The sequence below is a fragment of the Leuciscus leuciscus genome, assembly GCF_965113295.1.
Source record: "Leuciscus leuciscus genome assembly, chromosome: 9".
NCBI lineage: Eukaryota > Metazoa > Chordata > Actinopteri > Cypriniformes > Leuciscidae > Leuciscus > Leuciscus leuciscus.
In genome coordinates, this window is record NC_138733.1 from 11,769,221 (window position 1) to 11,790,808 (window position 21,588).

A 21,588-nucleotide genomic window follows, 5' to 3' on the forward strand; every position below is an offset into this window, starting at 1 on the left:
CTTTGGTGCATTTGTCACATCACTATTTACATTTGAAAAGTCCTGACACCATTGTTTATGAACAAGATAGTCAAATGGCTTTGTCATGTTTTCATTATGACAGTTTACTCTGTAAATGTTTTCCAATGCAAAAAAGTCAGATCTTGGTGACACTGCCTGAACATGCTCAAGACAGCACTATATACTATTTGCACAGCCATTTGAAAAATACAGTAAAGTGACACATTACTGTATTTAGTGAGGTAACTGAGTACAAGACACTGAATATGTATGTTTCACATTTTTACTGCATATGCTCTTTGCAACTCTAATTTGTTCACAGCATTGTGCAAAAGAAAAAATACACCCTTATTTACAACAGACATAAACTCCCTTTGGGTAGAGCTGTGCACAACTGGAAACGATATTGCAGGACATATTGGAACTGAACATTGGTTGCAACTAATGCTTCACACACACCCCTTCTCATCAGTGAAAGCTGAGATTCACCTGAGAGAAATTGTTCAGTTTAGGAGACATTTTCAGGAAAAAAAAGATTTAAAAAAAATTTGTAAAATTTGCTTGACAGATTTTGACAACTAGTTCAACATTTTTGTATGTAATGACTCAAGCAATGAAATGAGGACTATTAGTTTTATATGGAATGACTATTCAGCATTCACAAGTATAGTTAATTTTGACTGACGTGACATAAGCAAATGATAATGTTATAAAACAGCAGAGAGTTGTATGAAAGCAATTGATTTATGTCCAAAAGCATTTGCAATTTGTTAGAAGGAATGAGAAACTGCTACTATGATGTGCACAAATTACTAAATGTTGTGGAGGTTGAACTAACTGTTGTGCAAATGTAAATAGTGATGTGAGAAATGCACCAAAGCGACTGAGAAAAACTGTAATCAAATCTAACATAAAAGTTTGTGTTTTGACAGCCCTAGTTTGATTATATATCAATATTACTATAAAATAATAATACTTCTTCTTATTATTACTTTTATTATTATTACTGAATAAAAAGAATACACAGGATCATGAGCTGCTCAATAGTAAATTACCACAGTTCTGTGCTTAACTCTGAAACATGCAGCGCATGTGTTTATTTAAATAAATCGCAGCCTTGTGATTTGATCATTCCTCTAAGCCATATCACGATTTCAGTTTTATTTTGATGAATCGTGCACCACTAGGTTCATTATTTGCACAATGGTTCCATTAAGAACCTTTGGGGTTCAAAAGATTCTTCATAGTGACAAAGGTTCTTTTTTTAGGTTCTTCCTGGCACTTTTTTGTGTATATGAATGCAGTGTTTGTGTTTCTCTCAGTCGCAGCTCCTGTTGTTGGAGGATTCATGAGCTCTGCTGTGCTGCTGCTGCTGGTGGCCGGATGTGTTGTGGTTCTCCTCCTCATCCTCATCATTACCTTCATCATCACCAAAAGGTGACAGAACATCTGCTATTTTTTTCTGTACCGATAGACCAGTGTTGATATTGTTAACTAAAACTACAACTGTGTCATAATAAAAATGACAAAAGCTCATAATATTACTAAAACAAACTAAAATGAATAAATATTATAATATTATCTAAATAATACTAAAATAACACTGATAGACCAATATAAGAATAAATGCTAAATAATTGTGTATATTATCATCTCAGGAGGAGCAAATACAGCCAAACTAAACAGGCCGAGGAGAAAAACCTGAAGCCAGGTAAGCAAACACCTTTTATTAGTCCACAGCTGGAACAAAAAATGAAAATGTTCCATTCTCAAACCTTCTGTTAAATTATGCCGGCAGGGGTGAGAATATATGTGGACCCTTTCACCTACGAAGACCCCAACCAGGCCATCAGGGAGTTCGCTAAGGAAATCAGTACCTCCTGTATCAAGATCGAGAAGGTGATCGGCATCGGTACGTCAACAATCCTTTTATGTCTTTTGCATGTCATCTGTTAATGAGAGATGCATGTAAATATGACTCACTGTGACTGCAGGTGAGTTTGGCGAGGTGTGTAGCGGCCGTCTGAAACTTCCTGGAAAGCGTGAGATCTGTGTGGCCATCAAGACGCTGAAGGCGGGGTTTACTGAGCAGCAGAGGCTGGACTTCCTGAGCGAGGCTAGTGTCATTGGCCAGTTTGAACATCCCAATATCATTCACCTGGAGGGTGTGGTCACCAAATGTAAGTCAACGTTGACATCAAGGGCTTTTATTTGTCTTCTGCAGTCATTTTTAATTTGGGATGTCTTCATGAGGTTTGACTTGCCTTAAAGGGATAGTTCACATCATTTACTCGCCCTCATGACATCCCAGATGTATTTGACTTTCTTTCTTCAGATAAACACAAACAAAGATTTTTATGAAAGTAATCAATTTTTGTGAGTCCATATAATGCAAGTGAATGGGTACCGCTCGATTGACGCTTGGGTTTTTCATATGACCGTAGATCAGAAGTGATGATTTATAGTTAAATTAGTTAAAATATTAGGGCCAGATTTACTAACAGCTTGCTCCAGTGCAAACCCTTAACCCTCTGGGGTCTGAGCTGTTTTCTGGCCCTGGAGGTGTTCTGACATGCTCTGACATTTGTGCTTATTTCTGTTACTTGTGACATTGTCATGGCTAAAGTCTTATTACACTGTATTCAGCACAAACTCTGCTACAATAATATATCAGCAGCATGTATATAAAAGTTTGTAGTTTTGAGATAATGACATTTATGCGTGGTTTGTGAAAATACAAAAAAAAAATTGTCACTGAAATAAGGCCATGAAACCCATACTGATTATTTCTTCACAAGACTTTTGAAAATTGTATCACGTAGCCTAGAATATTTGCTCCAAAACTATGTGAAAAACACCCTGACTGCTCATTCAGATAAGACAATATATTGATTTAAAATTTCTAAGACGTGTTTTGTGTGAGAAAGCCTTATGCGAAGAGGCGTGATCATCTCATTAATATGTAAGCCTTTAACACCCGAGAAAGACAAAGACACTCCCCTAACTTCCCTATTAGGAGCTATTAGGCCCTGTCATTCAGAGCAACCTTGCACAAAGAATGAGGAGATTTAAAAAAGAATGGCTTTTAGATTGTTTGGATTTATTTACAACACAACATAATCCAAAGATACACAACAAATGACAAAAAAGCACATTGAAAACAATGATCCAAAGACAGAGACCTTTGTGCCATTCCTAAAAACATTGTACATACCTTTCATTTCCAAGGTGTTTGATTTTGACTTTACCATGTTCATATACAGAGACTCATGTGAATGTTGAAGTCAGTAGGTCCCTGAAAGAAAAGAAAAAAAGTGAACATACTGGTATCAAGAGAAACTAGGCCTGCACGATTTTGGGAATACATTTTAGATTTTTCTGGTTAAAATTGCTTTTTAAAATTCACAGAATACACACACACACACAAATGTTTCCAACAATATATAATATAATGAACACCAGGTTTGTTGTGCCTTGTAGGCATAGGCTATGCGCAGTGCATAAAATAATAATAACAATAGCCTATAGCAGCCTATAAATCTTCCAAAAGATTTCAGTAACAACTATGCGAGAGAAAAATATATTGCTTATCATATGTTACTTCAAATGTTTCCATTCGTTATGATGATATGAAATGAGATAATAGTAAAAACATAAAGCCTAATGTTTGGTGCATTTTGCTTTTCAAACGCGATCGCGCTCCAAAATATGAAACATTCAAACGCAGAGCGCGCTCCAAAATATGAAACATTATGGTTACCATATTATACATATCTACGTTTGAGCAGATATCCACAAACAATATTTAACAGTAAACACGGGTCTAAATATTATAATATTCACCATATATCTAGCAACAGTTCAACTGCAATGTGAAGTTTATGCAACAATACCATAAACTAATAAGTAAGAATTTCTTACCTTACATCTTTCTTGTCTTCAAATCGCGTTCTTCTTCTTCTGAGGTAAATCCAATGTAAGCTCACGGCACGTCTTTCAAACTCGACGAAAAGCAGAGACTTGTGAAGTTTTTTGGTGTTTTGTTTTTGAGGTAACGAGCGCGTTCGCGTTCCATGTGGAGATTTGCATGTGAATCTCTTTTGCGCGAGTGGGCGTGGTCGAATTAAAAATAATTAGCAAGCGTTTGAGATACTGGACATCCTGTTGGTTTTATACAAATTACTTAAACAGAGAATATTTGTTTTCAGTTTGAATCCGATCATTTAAAAGTACACACTTAAATGTTTATAAAGGTATATGGCTCATAAATGTGTGACAAGTATTCGCTGAGTTTTGTTTCAGTTTATAGACGTGCTCAAGAAAAAAAAGTTCACCGCGACGGAGAGGCAGAACGCACACCCTGTTTATTTTCTTTATTTTACAAAAGCACAATGTTTTGATTTGATTGTAAGTGGACACATACAAAAGTAGAAATATCACAGATTTTTTTTTTATATTTCTTTTTTCTGTATGACCATAAATGACGGAGTAATTTAAGTTTATTGTGCTACTATGTGAAGAAAATCCAGCAAAACGCGGGGGCGCGTTTGCCGACCTCAGAGGGTTAAAAACCGTTAAAAAACGACTAGACATTTAGACATCTTTAGACATTTACTAAAGACACAAAGTGAAAAATTAGCGCTGGAAAGGCGTGGACGGCAGTTATTTTTGCGGCTGACCTTATTGCATATGCATTTGTAGGAGTTTCCCTTTTAGATGCAAACTGTATGGGAGGAGAGTATTTAAATGAATCATGCAAGGTGATTTACGAAGGTTTGTGCTAGTCAATTTACTGGTATTTGCGCCATTATTTACCGCCCTAAAAAAGCATGTCTTAAACCAGACGCTAACTGGTAGATTGCGTTGGTCATTATGGAAATGATCCGACTGCGTCTGTGTTCTTTAATTTCCGCTTCGTCAGTAGATCACACGCAGAGCTTTCCATCTGTACTTTTATGGGATTGCACTCTCGCGCTAATTTTCCCTGTTTAGTAAATCTGGCCCTTAGGATTGTTCTTACACACACCTATTGTTTCGCTTCAGAAGATATGGATTTTTCCACTAGGGTCATATGGATTACCGTCATGGATACCATCATCTACCGTTATGGATTAGCTCACCAGTTTTTGGACGAATAAAGAAGTTTTGAGTTCTGAAACTTACAGGATATTTTATAGTACAATGTCCTCTTATATGTCGAAAGGACATTTTTATTTCTCAATTCTCATTCATGATATTTAGTGGAAACTTATTTTTACCATTTGTTACGTGAGGCAAAAAAGTTACAATCAAGGATAAACAGCATTTAAACACAACATCTGCTCCAGTACTTGAAGTCTGTTATTGGATCGTTGAGGGTAAACATCATATTATGCGACTACATTACAGAGAGCTTGCACCTTCTAGCTACTTTCTGCCTAAGAACAAATGGTGCAACCAAATAAAGTACAGAGTTAGTAACAAACTAACTAGTTGTTACTAAGCTTCTAGTTTGTACTTTACGTTCCAATGTAAGAACTTAGGAACGGCTAGTGAAACCCTATCCTGAACACTACATGGTCAAAAGTGTGGATATTAAGTAGGCTTAAACCCCCTAAAGAAACCGGCTGGTGATGTCGTTTTCCTTTTGATGTGCTAATGGTCGTGTGTGTTTATGTATGCATGTCCAGCTTATCAGTGTGTTTGCTTGCTGAGCGTGTCCTGACAAAAACTGCTGTGTGATGCACACACACTCACCCTTGTGGTCTCCAGATGGAGTGGGCCGCTCCGAGGGGCTAATGTGAGCTAAAAAGCACAGCAGACTCATTAATCACTTCGTCAGGCCTAAATGTGTTTGTGGGTTAGAGTGTCACCCTATATCTCTAACCTACAGCCACTGCTGTGTGTGTGTGTGTGTGTGTGTGTGTGTGTGTGTGTGTGTGTGTGTGTGTGTGTGTGTGTGTGTGTGTGTGTGTGTGTGTGTGTGTGTGTGTGTGTGTGTGTGTGTGTGTGTGTGTGTGTGTGTGTGTGTGTGTGTGTGTGTGTGTGTGAGAGAGAGAGAGAGTTAGCCTTCACACACTACACATTTGGCTTCTTATTCGTCTTGGCTTTCCTTCTACTTTATTTTTCTGTTTACTTACTTTTCTTAATGTCATTTCATGTTTAGTAAACCAGCACTAGTTTATCCCTAAGAGAATGTAATAAAAAATAAATAGTTTTGTGAGTTTAATTAAAAGATTATTTTTTGCAATGTCAGAAACACAATGTCATAACATAAATTTAGATTAAATATAAATATAAATATAAATATATTATATTATATTATATTATTTATAAATTGTGTATATGAAAATATATAAAAGTTGAATTAAAAGATTCGCAATGGCAGAAACAAAATGTCATTACATAAATTGTGATTTTTATATATATATTTTTTGTATTATATATATATATATATATATATATATTTATATATGTATGTATTATATTATATATAATTTGTGTATATAAAAATATATAAGAATATACATATTAAAATGTTATTATTTAAGAATGTTCAAAATAAAATGTTAAGAATATTTTATAATATATTTGTTTGTATATGTTGATTATAAGTTATTGTTATTTAAGTTATTTAAGTTATTTAAATAATAGTTTTATGTAACAGTTTCTTTTTGTATGTTATTATGTATTTGTGTATTATGCGTTTATTTCCCACACTCGGCTGTACACGCTGAAAGAAACTTCATGTCTTGAGCAGCAGGCGACATCAAAACCGTTGATTTATAATTCCTTAGTAAATTAAATTGGTGGGAGACATTTCTAACAGGTGAATACCAGCCAGCACTGTCAATGTTTAATTCAATTTTAGCTCATAAATGTCCCCATGAAACTATAAAGTCATCTCAAGTCTCCTGCTTTGTGTTACAGCAGAGTTAATAGAGTTGAATACTTAATTTGCATAATGTAAATTAGTATGAAGTGAATATAAATATGTAAATAAGGCAATGTGGTATCACTGGGCCTCTCAGTATCTCTCATCAATGATTCAACTGCTTTTCTTTGCGACTATTTGACGTATAACTTCTGGTACTCTTGTTTCAAATGCAAGTCATCAGTGTTTTTGTTTTTTGAAATTATGAGTAAAATATTTATGTTTTGATGGGAGATTCTAACCCTTGTCTTGCAGAGTTCATTGTCAAACATACACATACTTGTAGGCACAACCATACACGCAAAACTTGACAAAGTCAGTAAACACCTCATTAGCATTCTAATAGGGTGGGCGTAAAGGGGTGGGGCTGGGAAACTCAGACAGTGAGTGTGAGGGGTCAGAGGTCACCTGCTCCTCAGGCACTCTGGAAGAGCTGTCAGTCAAATTCGCTTCAAGGTCATCAGAAAGGCCAGCCCAACAAAGATGGCCGACAATGTGTCTGGTCGAGCTTTATTTACCGCACTTCCTCTATAGGAAAGGAGCATTGGTGAGTGTCAATCAGCAGGCCTGCTGTCAGTGTGTGTTGGTTCTGTTTGAATTACTGATATTCATGTTCTGTGCCTAGTGTTTACATCTGGTTGGTTGACACTGAGTTTTGTGCGATGTATGAGAAGTTTCAAGAAACGGTGTTGCATACGCCCAATGCATCTCTGGCATTCAAATACTGTCAGTGGGAAAGTTTTTGTGCTTTTTAAATAGATTTACATGTATTCAATTACCAGACGCCTTTATTCAAAGCAACTTACAAATAAGGAATACAACAAAATGATTAATCCTAAGAAGGCATTAACATGCTATAATACAAATCTCCACGATTGTTCATGCTAGATTTGTTTGAATTATTATTATTATTATTATTATTTGTTTTTTTTTAGTTTAATTGTTCTCTTTTTGTCTCTCTTTCATTGCAGGCAAGCCAGTTATGATTATCACCGAGTACATGGAGAACGGCTCACTGGACATGTTTCTCAGAGTAAGATTGTGTTTGTGTGTCTATACAGTATGTTTCTACATTTAAATGAAAGATATATCTTAAATTCTGCATTCATTTTCAAATTTCTTTTTAAATTTTTTACATTCTCTGGATAAATAAAAAAATATATTTAGGCATACATACAGACAGAAAGACAGATAGATGGATAGATAGATAGATAGATAGATAGATAGATAGATAGATAGATAGATAGATAGATAGATAGATAGATAGATAGATAGATAGATAGATAGATAGATAGATAGATAGATAGATAGATAGATAGATAGATAGATAGATAGATAGCTTGTGTTTCTCCCCATCCTAAATGACTCACAAGTAATCGCGAGTAGAGCAACTTTGATTCTTGTCAAGGTGTCACTATTTTGGTCTGAAGTGTTGCTTCCTCTTTCAGAAGAATGACGGTCGCTTCACCGTTATCCAGCTGGTGGGCATCCTGAGAGGAATCGCGTCCGGTATGAAATATCTCTCCGACATGAGTTATGTTCACAGGGATCTCGCAGCACGCAACATCCTAGTAAACAGCAACCTGGTGTGCAAAGTCTCGGATTTTGGGATGTCCAGAGTGCTGGAAGATGAACCAGAAGGAGCGTATACCACCAGGGTACGAGTGTATTCATATAAAATGTTACATTTATAATGTAACACTAACACTTTACAATAAGGTCCTATTCATTAACAATAGCTAATGCATTAACTAACAATTTAGTTAATAATAACACTGGTTCCAATACAGTTATATGGAATTTCAACCTTTTGGGAATGTCACTTATTCAAATTAGTGGATCGGAATATACTGTTGTATAAAGGCCCTTTCAAACCAAGGATGATAACTGTGATGATAAAGATATAGACAGCCAATCAGAATCCATCCTGCTTTAAAGATGGGTGGTGTGGACTCTAGCTATAGTTATCATGGTGTAAACGGGCCTTAATTCTGTTTAACATGAACATGAACCTGTCAATCACAGGGAGGGAAGATTCCAATCCGCTGGACGGCTCCAGAAGCCATCATGTATAGGAAGTTCACCTCGGCCAGTGACGTGTGGAGTTATGGCATCGTCATGTGGGAAGTGATGTCATATGGTGAACGACCATATTGGGACATGAGCAACCAGGATGTAAGTGGCACTGTACCACAAATCTAATTAATTACGACAGCTTGTCATGCCTTCTGCGCTGGCGTTCCCATGGTACATTTAAAAGAGTATTAATACTTTGCTTTATCGTGCTATTGTGTGCCATGCCAAGTTATACAAACCAACTGAAAGCGGTAGTTCAGAAAGATCAGCCACTCATTTCCTCTCTCCTGTTTCCTAGGTGATAAAGGCAATAGAGGAAGGCTACCGGTTGCCGCCGCCCATGGAGTGCCCGCTGGCTCTGCATCAGCTCATGCTGGAGTGCTGGATGAGGGAACGCGCAGACAGACCCAAATTCAGCCAGATAGTCAACATGCTGGACAAACTCATACGCAATCCTGCCACGCTCAAGAGGACGGCAGGAGATGCCAGCAGGTGCACATCAACACTTTTATTCTCGTTGGGACTTTACATTTACTTTTTTTTTGCTGTTTTGGGTGTATTTTGGTACAAATCCGATAATATGTGTTTGGCTTTTGTAGATATTTATTAAAAGAAAAAAAAAATCCCGTATGAACTTTTATTAGGTTTATCTATTCTTCTGGGGATATAAATTTAATCTCGACTTATAATTGTTGTACATTAACTCTTAAGGCCTGCAAAATATTTCAGAATGCATTTTATTTAACATCCCATCATGAGTAACAGTTAAAAGAGAACCCGGTTAGCAGTATGTAAAATGGGACCACATTTTTGCAATACATGCATAGCATACACATGTTTAGAAATTAATACTTTTATTCAGCAAGGATGCATTAAATTGATCAAAAGGAACAGTAAAGACATATTTGTTATAAAAGATTTCTATTTCAAATAAATGCAGTTTTTTGTTTTTTTTTACTTTCTATAAAAAACAATAAATAAAAAAGAAGTTTTCACAAGAAATATTAAGCAGCACAACTGTTTTCAACATTGATTTCTTGAGCAGCAAATCAGCATATTAGAATGATTTCTGAAGGATCATGTGACACTGAAGACTGGAGTAATGATGCTGAAAATTCAGCTTTGATCACAGGAATAAATTCTATTTTAAAATATATTCATATAGAAAAGTAATTTTAAATGTGTAATTATAATTCACATTTTTTTAATAAAACAAAATGCAGCCTTGGTGAGCATAAAAGACTCAAAAAACATTTTTAAAAAATCTAACCGACCCTAAACTTGTAACAGTAGTGAACAGTAGTTTGTGTCAATTTTAATCCTAAAATTAGCTTTTTTGTCATTTGCTTATAAAAATTACGATTTTATTCAGTTCTTTTATAAAGTTTAATCGGGTTTTGCTGTTCTTCTAAGGGGCGTTTTGGAAATGTAATCTCCATGAGAGTAGCAAAACAAGCAAACACGCATAATGCCACACACTCATACATTCTGGCAAGTTCATTTTCCCTGGAATAAAATATATTATGTAATGTTGTTGCCCTCAGGCCCCACCCATCCATGCTTCACCACGCCCCCTCTGAAGGCTCCGCCCCCTCTTTGGGTTCTGTAGACGAATGGCTGAAAATCATTGGACTTGACCAATACAGAGAAAACTTCAACACAGCAGGATACTGCAGCTTAGAGAGCGTCATACCCATGAGTCATGAGTGAGCATCACAACACATTACACACCGAATTACACATCCTGATCATCTTGAAGATGACTATAGCTTAACAAATATCCCCTGTGCTGCTCTTTTACAGGGATCTGGCCAAAATGGGAATCTCATGCAGTGCACATCAGAGGAAGATCCTGAGCAGCGTGCAGGATTTATTGTCTGGAATGCATCGAAGACAAGACACAAAGATTCCTGTCTGATCTGTGGCGAAGGGAAAAAAACAATGCATCATGTTGGTTAGCATGAATTACAAGAGAGACGGAATATTTCACATCACTCTTGCACTTTAATGGAATATGAATGGTATGAAGATCAGAATGAATGAGCTAAACTGCACTTTTCTGGACCGCTTTGTGCTTTTACGAGGATTTTTTTTCATTTTCTTCCCTGATTGTCTTCATGATGTCTAAGGATTTTTAAACTGGCCTTTTGCCGACAATTAAAATGACTTAATGCGTCTCTCCGGCTGAGATGTTTCTGACCCTCTTGATCCAGGCAGCAAGGCAGTATTTTTTGACGGGAGAAAGTTTGGGAAGTGTTCTTGTGTAAGTGGAAAGAACCATTTAAACTAAGTGCAAACAGACTACGACGCCTTTCTCCTCAGGATCTTTTCAGGATGGCCGATCGTCATCATCAGCGGGAAGGAATTGTTCCCTGTGGATCAAATTTGAACGTTATATTCAAACGGATCTTTTGCCTCGGGAGATTTTGAGCCATTGTAAACTAATCTAACAGACCTTTTGGACAGTGTGTGTTTGTTTTATGAAGGCCAGATGGAGCTTTTAGAGGCATTGCTGAATGGAAAATGATATTGCTTTATTTGTTGAAAAAAATAAATAAAGGGAATGAGAAGATAGATCCAGATAAGATTTAGTCTTGAGTTACTCATGTTCTGTGTATTCAATCTTTGCATTTTTTAAGTAGCAAAGTAAATGACTTAATCTGACGGTTCTTCCTGGTTTCTTTTTGTCAATCCTTCAGCCTTTTGTTTTTCCCTCTTTTCAATTTCATTTAATTTACTTCCACGTCTCTACCTTTTGAGTACCATTGAATCTACAACCAGAGGTCATGCGCAAATAATTAAATCTGTGTATGTAATTTGATAAAATGTTCGAAACTGCTGAATTGAATCATTGCAAGAATTTCATAGTCACAGATCTATTTTTAAAACTTTTTTCACTGTACATAATCTAGGATTTTGTTTGTACATATGATAGTTTTTAATTGTTTTCTTCATGATGTATATAATACCAGCAGTCGTTTTCATGTACAGCTTCTGAGTTCTGTCATTTTCTTCCTTTTTTTCCCCCTTTACATGTGCAAAAATATGTTAACGTAATGTATTTAATTTTCACAGTGAGCATAATATTCATGTTGCAGTAAATTTAACATTGTAAAACAGCAGTACATTTAAGAATGGTTTGGTAACAGGTTGAGGAATCTTAATTTCACAATTTCTGTATTTCCACCTTTAGGTGCACCTAACTTATGAGCTTTATTTATGATCTTTTTGTATCTAGTTCTTAAAATAAAATTTCAAAGAAATTGTTTGTAGTTAACACTCTATAAGTATCCAGAAAAAAATGCATATCCATTGTACAACATCCATATGTAGTAAGAATGACATCCTTTCCATGAGTTGATGATGGTTACTGTATTTTATGAGTTATCCCACTCTTTTTTTTAAGGGTCATCTTAAACATTAGTGTTTGTGTTTTTATGATGACTTTTCCTGTATCTTGGCAATCACATTCAAGTCTGACTCTTCTAGATCATTCTCAAGTAGATCGATCTCTTTCAGGTGGGATGGATTTGATTTCAGAGCTTCGGTCAGTGCCGTCACACCTTCATGTGTAACATTACAGTTGGACAACCTGAAGAGAGCAGAGTGGATTTTCAGACAGCGGAAAAGTTAACCAATAATGGTATAAATGGTTTAGTTTTTGTGGAAATCTGATTAGGTTTCATTTATTTTACCTCAGCTTCTCTAGTGTACAGTGAGGATCCTCCAGTCCGACACAGAGCTTCTTCACACCTGAGTCTCGTAGATCATTAATACTCAGATCCAGATCTGTTAGATTGGAGGTCTTTGAGTTGAGAGCTGAAGCCAGAGCAGTGCAACTTCTCTCTGTGATTCCACATTTGTCCAACCTGAGAAAGAAATTCATTGTAACATATGCTTGGTTTTCCAACTTTTTCAAAAACTATGCTCTGATTTCTATATCTTAACCTCAGTGTTTTCAGTCTAGAGTTTGGATCATGGAGAACAGAAGACAGCAGCTCAACTCCCTGATCTCCAGGTCTGTTGTTGCCCAGGTCCAGCTCTCTCAGCTGAGCATTTGACTTTAGAGTTGAAGTAAGAGATTCAAAGCCTTCTGCGCTGATTTTGCAAGTTGAAAGTCTAACAAGTCAAAAAAGTTGTTAATTATACAACTTATAGTACACAATATTACTTTAAAGGATTCATTCAACTCAAATAAAAGTAATTCTGTCATTTACACATAATAACTTTTTTTTTCTCAATACAAAGTGGAGGGTAATTTAAAGGCCAACATTAAAACCGTAGTATCATATAAGTAGACCACATTGATAAACTGAAATGCAGTTTTAAACATAAAAGGAGTTTAAGAGTGAGAGTCTGCTGTTGCTCTTTAAAAACATTCAGAAACCACGACCACATTATAATGAATATCTGATGGATAAAATAAAGTCCAACCTTACTTTTCCCACTGAATATCCGGTAGAAAATTATTTTATGTTGATTTTCATTGGGACAAATGGAAGTGTTGCAATAGTAGCTTTAGGGCAGGTCTTCTCTCCATTGACTGTTATACTGCATAATTAATCAAAATAGATAAAGGTCAAAACTTACTAATTAAGTTTGTTGTAACTTACTTTAGTGTTTCCAATGCACACTGAACTTTCTCCAGAGCAGCACAGAGATGTTTCACTCCTGAGTCTCCTATGTTATTCCAGCTCAGGTCCAGCACTTTCAGATGTGAAGGGTTTAAACTCAAAGCTGAGCTCAGGAAAACACAGCCTGCTTCTGTTACTCCACAGTTCTTCAGACTACAGAGAGAAGAAAAAATCTTATTTAAGTCTTCATTATCATTCTTATTAAGAAGGTAGGTTATCATTTAAAGTATGCAAATACTATCTATGCATTTGTAAACTTGTAAACCTGAATATACAATATCTGGAGTAAACCTACTTGAGTGATTCCAGCCTACACTTTGTGTCCTGAAGTCCAGCAGTAGGAAGGTCGACAAAATTAAGATCGGGATCACACTCATCAGAACCCAGACTCCTCCTGACAATGAATTTATATCTTTGATTAAAACCTTTAAATGTAAACAGGGCTTGTATAGACATATTGTTTTGGTTCACTGAAAACTCATACACTATTTTTTTTAAGTCGTAGTGTGATCTTTTCAATCCAATACAGAGTATTTCCACTCCAGAGTCCTGCAGGTTGTTGTGGCTCAAATCCAGCTCTCTGAGATTAGATATTGATGGAAGAACAGCAGAAAGCACCGCACAGCCTTTTTCTGTGATATTACAGTCATGCATCCTGTCAGAACAAATATATTAATATCAGCATCAGCTGTTTAGACTAAGGTAGATGCAATTTATTGTGTATATAATTGTAGATACTGGCATAAAATAGCATCTTTAAAATAGTGATTTACACAGTGTAAATAGAAGTAATGTGCTTATTGTTCTCAAGGTAAAATAGCATCAGCTTTTTTTTCATATCATTGACTTCTTGTAAACAAGCAACTACATGTTCTCACCAGATCTTTTTCGACAACTTGATCACAGGAAGCAACCAGAACACAGCTGTGTCCGATCTTCCGTATTTACGAAGTTCAAACTCATTGAACTTCTCATTTGATGTCATTAAGATGTACACCAGAGCTGACCAGAGATGTGGGGACAGAGTTTCGCTGTTTATTTTTCCAGAGGTCAGGTAGCTTTGGATTTCAGTAATGAGGGAATGATCATTGAGTTCATTCAGACAGTGGAAAAAAACAAGAGTCATTTCTGAGCAAGGGATTGTTTTTATCGTTTGCTTGAGATACTCAATTGTTTTTTCTCTTTCTAGGGAGCTTCCTGTCTTCTTCACCAAAAGCCCTTTTAGGAGCTTGTGATTTGACTCCAGTGAAAGTCCCATGAGGAAGCGAAGGAAAAGATCGAGATGTCCATTCATAATTTCTAAAGATTTTTTGACTGCACACCTGTGTAAGCTGAACATTGTCACAGGCGTTCCAGATTCATGGGCTTCAAGCACATTTTTGCCGCTGTTGTGGAAGGAAAGGTGAACATATAGAGCCGCTAGATGTTCCTGAATGCTCAGATGAACAAAGCAGAAGACTTTGCCCTGATACCAGCCAAACTCCTCTCTGAAGATCTGAGTGCACAATCCTGAGTACACTGATGCTTCTGTCACATCAATGCCACACTCTCTCAGGTCTTCCTCATAGAAGATCACATTGCCTCTTTCCAGTTGCTCATATGCCAGTTTCCCCAGTTTGAAGATCATCTCTTTATCTTTATCTTTGTCCTCTTTATCATTGTACTTGTTTTTGATGCTAATCTGTGCCATCAGGAAGTGTGTGTACATTTGAGTGAGAGTCTTGGGAATCTCTTCTCTCTCTGCTTCGCTCAACATCTTCTCCAGAACAGTGGCTGAGATCCAGCAGAACACTGGGATGTGGCACATGATGTAGAGGCTCCTTGATGACTTCAGGTGTGTGATGATTGTATTGGCCAGACTCTGATCACTGACTCTCTTCCTGAAGTATTCCTCCTTCTGTGGATCATTGAAGCCTCGTACCTCTGTCACTCGATGGACACACTCAGAGGGGACGAGATCGGCTGCTGCTGGTCTGGAGGTGATCCAGATGAGAGCAGAGGGAAGCAGATTCCCCACAATGAGGTTTGTCAGCAGCACGTCCACTGAGGCTGATTCACTTACATCACACAACCTCACATCGCTCTGAAAATCCAGAGACAGACGACACTCATCCAGACCATCAAAGATGAACAAGACTTTATATTTGTCACTGGATATTTCCATTTCTTTTGTTTCTGGGAAAAAGACATGAAGAAGATCTGAAAGACTGAGTGTTTTGTCCTTCATCAAATTGATCTCTCTGAAAGGAAGTGGAAATATGAGCTGGACGTCCTGATTCTCTTTCTCTTCAGCCCAGTCCAGGATGAACTTCTGCACAGAGACTGTTTTTCCAATGCCAGCGACTCCCTTTGTCAGCACAGTTCTGATGGGTTTGTCTTGTCCAGGTAAAGGTCTAAAGATGTCATTGCATTTGATCGGTATTGTCGCTCCTTCTGCAGCCTTCAGTGATTTTTCTATCCTTTTAATTTCATGTTCATTACTGATCTCTCCATTTCCACCCTCTGTGATGTAGAGATCTGTGTAGATCTCATTCAGGAGTGTTGGGTGTCCCTGCTTTGCAAATCCTTCAAAAATGTAGAGATGCTTCTTTTTTATGTGAGATTTCAACCTTTGAATCTTGACTTCATGTGTTTCTAAATCATGTCTGTTGAATATATGTTTGTTAGTAGCAACAACTACGCACAAATTCAGACACTATAAATGAGTCTTGATACATTTAACCTACTGATATCCAATGCATCTTCCAGGAAAGCTGCCATTCTTCTCAGCATCTTGATCTGATTTTCTGTGTAAATCCCTTATAGACACACAGAAAAAAAGTTTGATATTGGTCACTTAACTTCACTTTTTATCTTCACTGAATTTACTAGAAATGGTTAACACTTTTAAAACATGACCAGCATTCAGAGGAGACCATCTTATCTTGTCTTAATCATTATCTTGTTTTTTTTCTGCCCTTGATATTTGATAATCTTATTTGAATATTTTCTCTTACATAAACTTACAACAAGCCACAAAGAGAAACTAAAATAATCCAGCCACGCCACAATGACTGTCATTTTCTCGTCTGTCAAGTCAGTGTAAAGTACTCTGATGCTTTCTTATTCTTAAAATGCATACAGTATTTGTTTGTCTGAGAACTATAGAGACTTTGTGTGCACCTGTCTGTCTACCACAGCACTGCAGTTCTGACTACCTTTAGCATAAATCGCCATTACCTTTTTCCAATGGGAGCTAATCCATTTTTCAATTGAATTGGTATTTTCATTGATCGATCGCTCTTCATAGACAAAATGCTTGGGGCAGGTGAATCCGGTTTCTCCTGCTGAAGACTGACAGAGAAACAAAAAAAAACAAAAAAAAATTAAGTGAAGTGTTATTGTAGTGTTTAGAGAAGGTTAACAACAAACCATTGAGGAGAAGAGGTGAACAGAAAATGATTGGAAACTCCTTCCTCCTTTATATGAATGTGCAGTCCTGAAGTTCTAACTACCTTTAGCATAAATCATCATTACCTTTTTCCAATGGGAGCTGATCCATTTTTCAGTTGAATTGGTATTTTCATTGATCGATCGCTCTTCATAGATAAAGTACTTGGGGCAGGCGAGTCCGATTTCTCCTGCTGAAGACTGACAGTGAAACAAACAAAAAAACATTTTTAAGTGAAGTGTAATTGTAGTGTTTTAGAGAAGGTTAACAACAAACCATTGAGGAGAAGAAGTGATCAAAAATGGCTGGAAACTGCATTCTCCTCGTGAATGTGCCTTTTACCACAACTATTGCAGTTCTGACTACCTTTGGCATAAATCGTCAATACCTTTTTCCCATGGCTGATCCATTTTTCAGTTGAATTGGTATTTTCATTGATCGGTCACTCTTCATGGACAAAACACTAAGGCCAGAAGAGTCTGATCTCTCCATCAAACTGCAACAGGAAACACAAGATTATGTCATGTTATATTATGTAAATTAAGGTTAATGTTATCACGCTCCATGTGACATTACAGCTCAAATAGCAAGCACATTTTACTGAAGAAAAAGTCATCCATCCCGCTTGCCTTTTTACATGCCACATATGCTGTCTTCATTGATATAAAATGAATTAGGGTCAATAACCCTTAACATTTCTTGCATTTCAGCACTTCTAAATAGCAGATTATTATAGTACACAAGTAAACAGAAAGTGTCTGCGTGTTTCTTCATTTGGTTCAAATATTCCCTGTAAGGGTGATTAGAAAACTTTAAATGATGTAAAAAGAAAAAAAAAGAAACTTAGTTTTTTAAGATGTGTTTTATTACTTCAATGAATTGGCATTTGCATTGATCTGTCACTCCTCATAGACAGAACTCTGGGTGCAGGTGAATCTGATCTCTCCTGATCAAAACTGTCAGATGCGACATTCAACATTGCATCACGATTAGTGGAATTAGAAATTAAATTAAATTGTTAAATAATTTAGAATTTAATCACAGCTATTATCTAGACATATGATAGCAGTACAATTTCTCCTCAAAATAATCATATCGTCTTTCAAGCAAACTGATGTTGACATTGATCCATAAATCAGCTAACAATCTAGTTCTATCCTAAGTCTGTAAACATACAAATTCATACATGTACAAAATAAATGTGTTTTTCTCACCCATTCAACCCACTGAAAGAGAAGCCGGAATCTTCGTCACCTTTAGTATTTATTAGAGACATGCTGTTTGTCCGTATGTCTCACCTTTGTTTTTTAGAAGATAATCTGGAAAATAGAAGGCTTTTAATGCTTAAAGTTTTTGCAAATATGCTGGAAAAGTGAAAGAAACATTTGGTTATGAACACAAACGTTCTTTTAAGAACTGGTTTTACTAGATTGTTTTTCATGCAGTTGAGTCTGAAGTGTAACAGGTTAGTTACCAGACAATATTTGACTAAACATAAGAATACAAATATAGTTTGTGATCATTCAAGATGATTTGTTTAACTTCCCAGAGAAAGCATAAAGATTATTCATGTTTTTTAACATTTAATTAACATTTAATTCAATGTTTTGTGAGATTCTCCAAATAAGATTATTGAAAATATTATCATTCTTTAAATCATAGTGTCAGGTGTTTTTTAGCTTTTATCTCAAGAGGATCCATTTTGCCTGTTATCTATCAAACGCTGCAGTGGTACTTACCATGTGTCTTCTAAATTCAACTTGACGGTCCTCTGGAATTAGTCGAACTGAACAATGTTTTTTGTTGTATCATGGCTAACCTGCTCCTCCACATCTGATGATGTTGTGGCATCAAGGAAGTTGGCAATGGCCCATAGTCTCAGCCTCGGTGTCACTCCCACTAACTGCCTGATACTATTTGCAACTAAAAATAGAAAGCACTAGCAGCTTCTCAATGTAATAAAATCTAATTGGCTGGTTTTTGGTAGCGCGAATAAGGGCATACCAGTCTGCCTGGAAACAAAGTCATGTTTACAGGGTACCTGTGACGAAGGGGGAACTCAGAATCAAAGGAGAGCTGGATCCAAATGTAGTGAGTTCCAATGACAAACACGAAGACCAGCGAAACAGGAACAGAATGAGTGCACTAAACATAACATCCATGTAGGAACAAGACTTGACAAGGAACACAAGAAACTAATATAAAAACACAGCCAGCTAACAAGGGGCTGAGAAGGGACAGGTGCACGTGATTAATAGTCATGGAAACAAATGAGGATAACCATGGAAACAAACAACTAAGCAAACATGACCTAAACACAGGAAGTGAACACAGAAACATGTCACAATTAGAACCACCATTATTAGATTGTTACCCCGTTTTATCTTTTGCTTTTTTCTTTCTTATTTAGTTTACACATACCTCAATACTTAAAAGGATAGTTTAAAGGGGACCTATTTTGCCCCTTTTTACAAGATGTAAAATAAGTCTCTGATGTCCCCAGAGTGTGTATGTGAAGTTTTAGCTCAAAATACCCCACAGATAATTTTTATAGCATGTTGAAAGCGCATTTTTGGGTGAACAAAAACATGCCGTTTGTGTGCATGTCCCTTTAAATGCAAATGAGTTGGTGCGCCCAGCCCCTTTTTGAAAAGAGGGCTGAGCTTCAAGAACTCATGCAACAACAAAACAGGACAATCTCACACACTGAAAATGTCAGAAACTGCCAGTAGTTGCCTCAGCCTTATATGTTCGACCTGGATTTGGACAATGATGCCTGCAAACCCAGAGAATATATGCTGAATATATATATATATATATAGCACTACTTTAATAACAATTCGAGCAGGTAATCCAGGGCAAACAAAGAAACTTAACAAGGGTAACCAAGGAAACTAACAAGCCACAGTTGGAGAGACTAATCAACATGAAAAACTACAAAACATGGCACAAGACAGGAAATAACACAAAAGTCCTCACACAAGACATGAACACAGGCTGAGATCGTGACAGTGCCCCCTCCCTAAGGAGCAGATTCCAGACACTCCATAAAAACAGACATAGGGGAGCGCGGGGCACAACCTAACGCGGGGCTAGTTGTAACACGCTTGTTTTAAATACTTCCGCACATGCTTGGATGACGAAACTTTGTGTATTTACTAGTTGCCATATCAACACTATATAGAAAAAAAAAAATCCGCCAAATTTTAATTGCAATATTAATAAGACATTTATTAAACCATAGCAAAAGTAAATTTCTTACTTAAGTTAATTTTTCATCTCTATTTTTTGTGTTTATTTAAAATAAGACAAATCTGATATTATTTTAATCTCCAAGATGTTATTTAACAGTTGAGATAGTTATTTAATGCTTCGCTAACTAGCAGAAGACACTAGCAGGGTTTAAACCCCAGTTGTGCAGGCGGGGGCATGTTGTAACACTGCGTTACAATGTGCCCCTATTAGAAATATGCTATTATATTCTATACTTTTATAAATTTTATTGAGAAAACGTGAGAAAAAGGTGAATAAAGACTGAGAGTCAATGTTCAGAAATTACTAATTATTTATTTGTTTTTGAACTATGTTGTATAGCTGTGTTTTCCTGTGTTCGTAGTCAAAACTCAAAAATTCGTTTATATTTAATTATTAAAAATTGCCATTATTTTATATGAAAAAGTTTTTTAATTGTAATTTTATTTAGAAAATATTTTAGTTTGTTTTGTATATTTTTTTTACTAGATCAGATAACATTTTAAGCTAACATATGTTATGTTACAATGTGCCCCACACATGTTACAATGTAGCCCACCTATGGGGCATGTTGTCACATTTCACTTCCATTCTTTCGGGGTATATCAAGAAAAAAGTATATACTGTATTAATAATACAAAAACACATAATTGTACTAGACATGTGGGAAATTAATGTGGGGAAAAATAAATACTCTGAACCATAAGTAGATTTACACAAACTGAGAAAGTCAAAAAGCGTTACTTTGTGCCCCGCTCTCCCCTAAGTCCAGGAGGGAGGTGAGTGGAGGCGGAACAGGGTGGCTAGACGGAGGGCCAGGACCGTGGAACGGAAAAGAGCCTGGAGAAAGGGGCAGGGAGGGGGGTTCAGGGGGCCAGGGAGGCACCGGCTGGTCAGACGCAGAGGCAGCCATTTTGTCCGAAGACACAGGCGCAGAGGCGGCCATCTTGTCCGAAGACACAGGCGCAGAGGTGGCGGCCATCTTGGCTGAGGGGTCACGGGATGGAGTTGATGTGTGTGCTGCCCACACACACAAAATAGCCGTGGCCATGATGATCAGCGCTGTATCATCCGGAGCAGACTCAGGCACGGCAGCCATCTTGTTTGAGGACTCTGGAATTGCGACCTTAACTGGAAAAGCTCAGGCTCGGCAGGCATGACATGATGAAGCTCAGGCTCGGTAGGCATGACATGAAGAAGCTCAGGCTCGGCCATGACCGGATGAGACTCTGAAAGGTCGGCCATAACGGGACAAAGATCTGGAGCAAGGGATACTGTGGGAG

At 36.9% G+C, this 21,588-nt stretch overlaps 2 protein-coding genes across 3 annotated transcripts in view; one reads left to right on the forward strand and one right to left on the reverse strand.

Moving 5' to 3' along the window:
• The window catches only part of epha4l (eph receptor A4, like), a 132,060-nt gene extending 119,807 nt beyond the window's left edge, over positions 1 to 12,253 (forward strand). For both annotated transcript variants that reach the window (XM_082179943.1, XM_082179942.1), the window contains exons 8-17: positions 1,323 to 1,437; positions 1,659 to 1,711; positions 1,799 to 1,912; positions 1,995 to 2,180; positions 7,885 to 7,946; positions 8,362 to 8,571; positions 8,939 to 9,088; positions 9,288 to 9,481; positions 10,534 to 10,695; positions 10,793 to 12,253. In XM_082179943.1, the coding sequence (XP_082036069.1) occupies positions 1,323 to 1,437; positions 1,659 to 1,711; positions 1,799 to 1,912; positions 1,995 to 2,180; positions 7,885 to 7,946; positions 8,362 to 8,571; positions 8,939 to 9,088; positions 9,288 to 9,481; positions 10,534 to 10,695; positions 10,793 to 10,907 (1,361 nt within the window). In that variant the 3' untranslated portion in view covers positions 10,908 to 12,253. The remainder of the gene's footprint in view (positions 1 to 1,322; positions 1,438 to 1,658; positions 1,712 to 1,798; positions 1,913 to 1,994; positions 2,181 to 7,884; positions 7,947 to 8,361; positions 8,572 to 8,938; positions 9,089 to 9,287; positions 9,482 to 10,533; positions 10,696 to 10,792) is intronic.
• Positions 12,254 to 12,421: 168 nt separating this feature from the next.
• The window catches only part of LOC309505883 (uncharacterized protein), a 46,995-nt gene continuing 37,828 nt past the window's right edge, over positions 12,422 to 21,588 (reverse strand). The window contains exons 14-25 of the mRNA XM_082179344.1: positions 18,268 to 18,307; positions 17,442 to 17,549; positions 17,140 to 17,253; positions 16,843 to 16,956; positions 16,350 to 16,421; positions 14,502 to 16,268; positions 14,108 to 14,278; positions 13,919 to 14,017; positions 13,603 to 13,776; positions 12,938 to 13,108; positions 12,685 to 12,858; positions 12,422 to 12,581 (exon numbers count right to left, since the gene is read on the reverse strand). Coding sequence (XP_082035470.1) covers positions 12,425 to 12,581; positions 12,685 to 12,858; positions 12,938 to 13,108; positions 13,603 to 13,776; positions 13,919 to 14,017; positions 14,108 to 14,278; positions 14,502 to 16,268; positions 16,350 to 16,421; positions 16,843 to 16,956; positions 17,140 to 17,253; positions 17,442 to 17,549; positions 18,268 to 18,307 — 3,161 coding nt within the window. The 3' untranslated portion in view covers positions 12,422 to 12,424. The remainder of the gene's footprint in view (positions 12,582 to 12,684; positions 12,859 to 12,937; positions 13,109 to 13,602; positions 13,777 to 13,918; positions 14,018 to 14,107; positions 14,279 to 14,501; positions 16,269 to 16,349; positions 16,422 to 16,842; positions 16,957 to 17,139; positions 17,254 to 17,441; positions 17,550 to 18,267; positions 18,308 to 21,588) is intronic.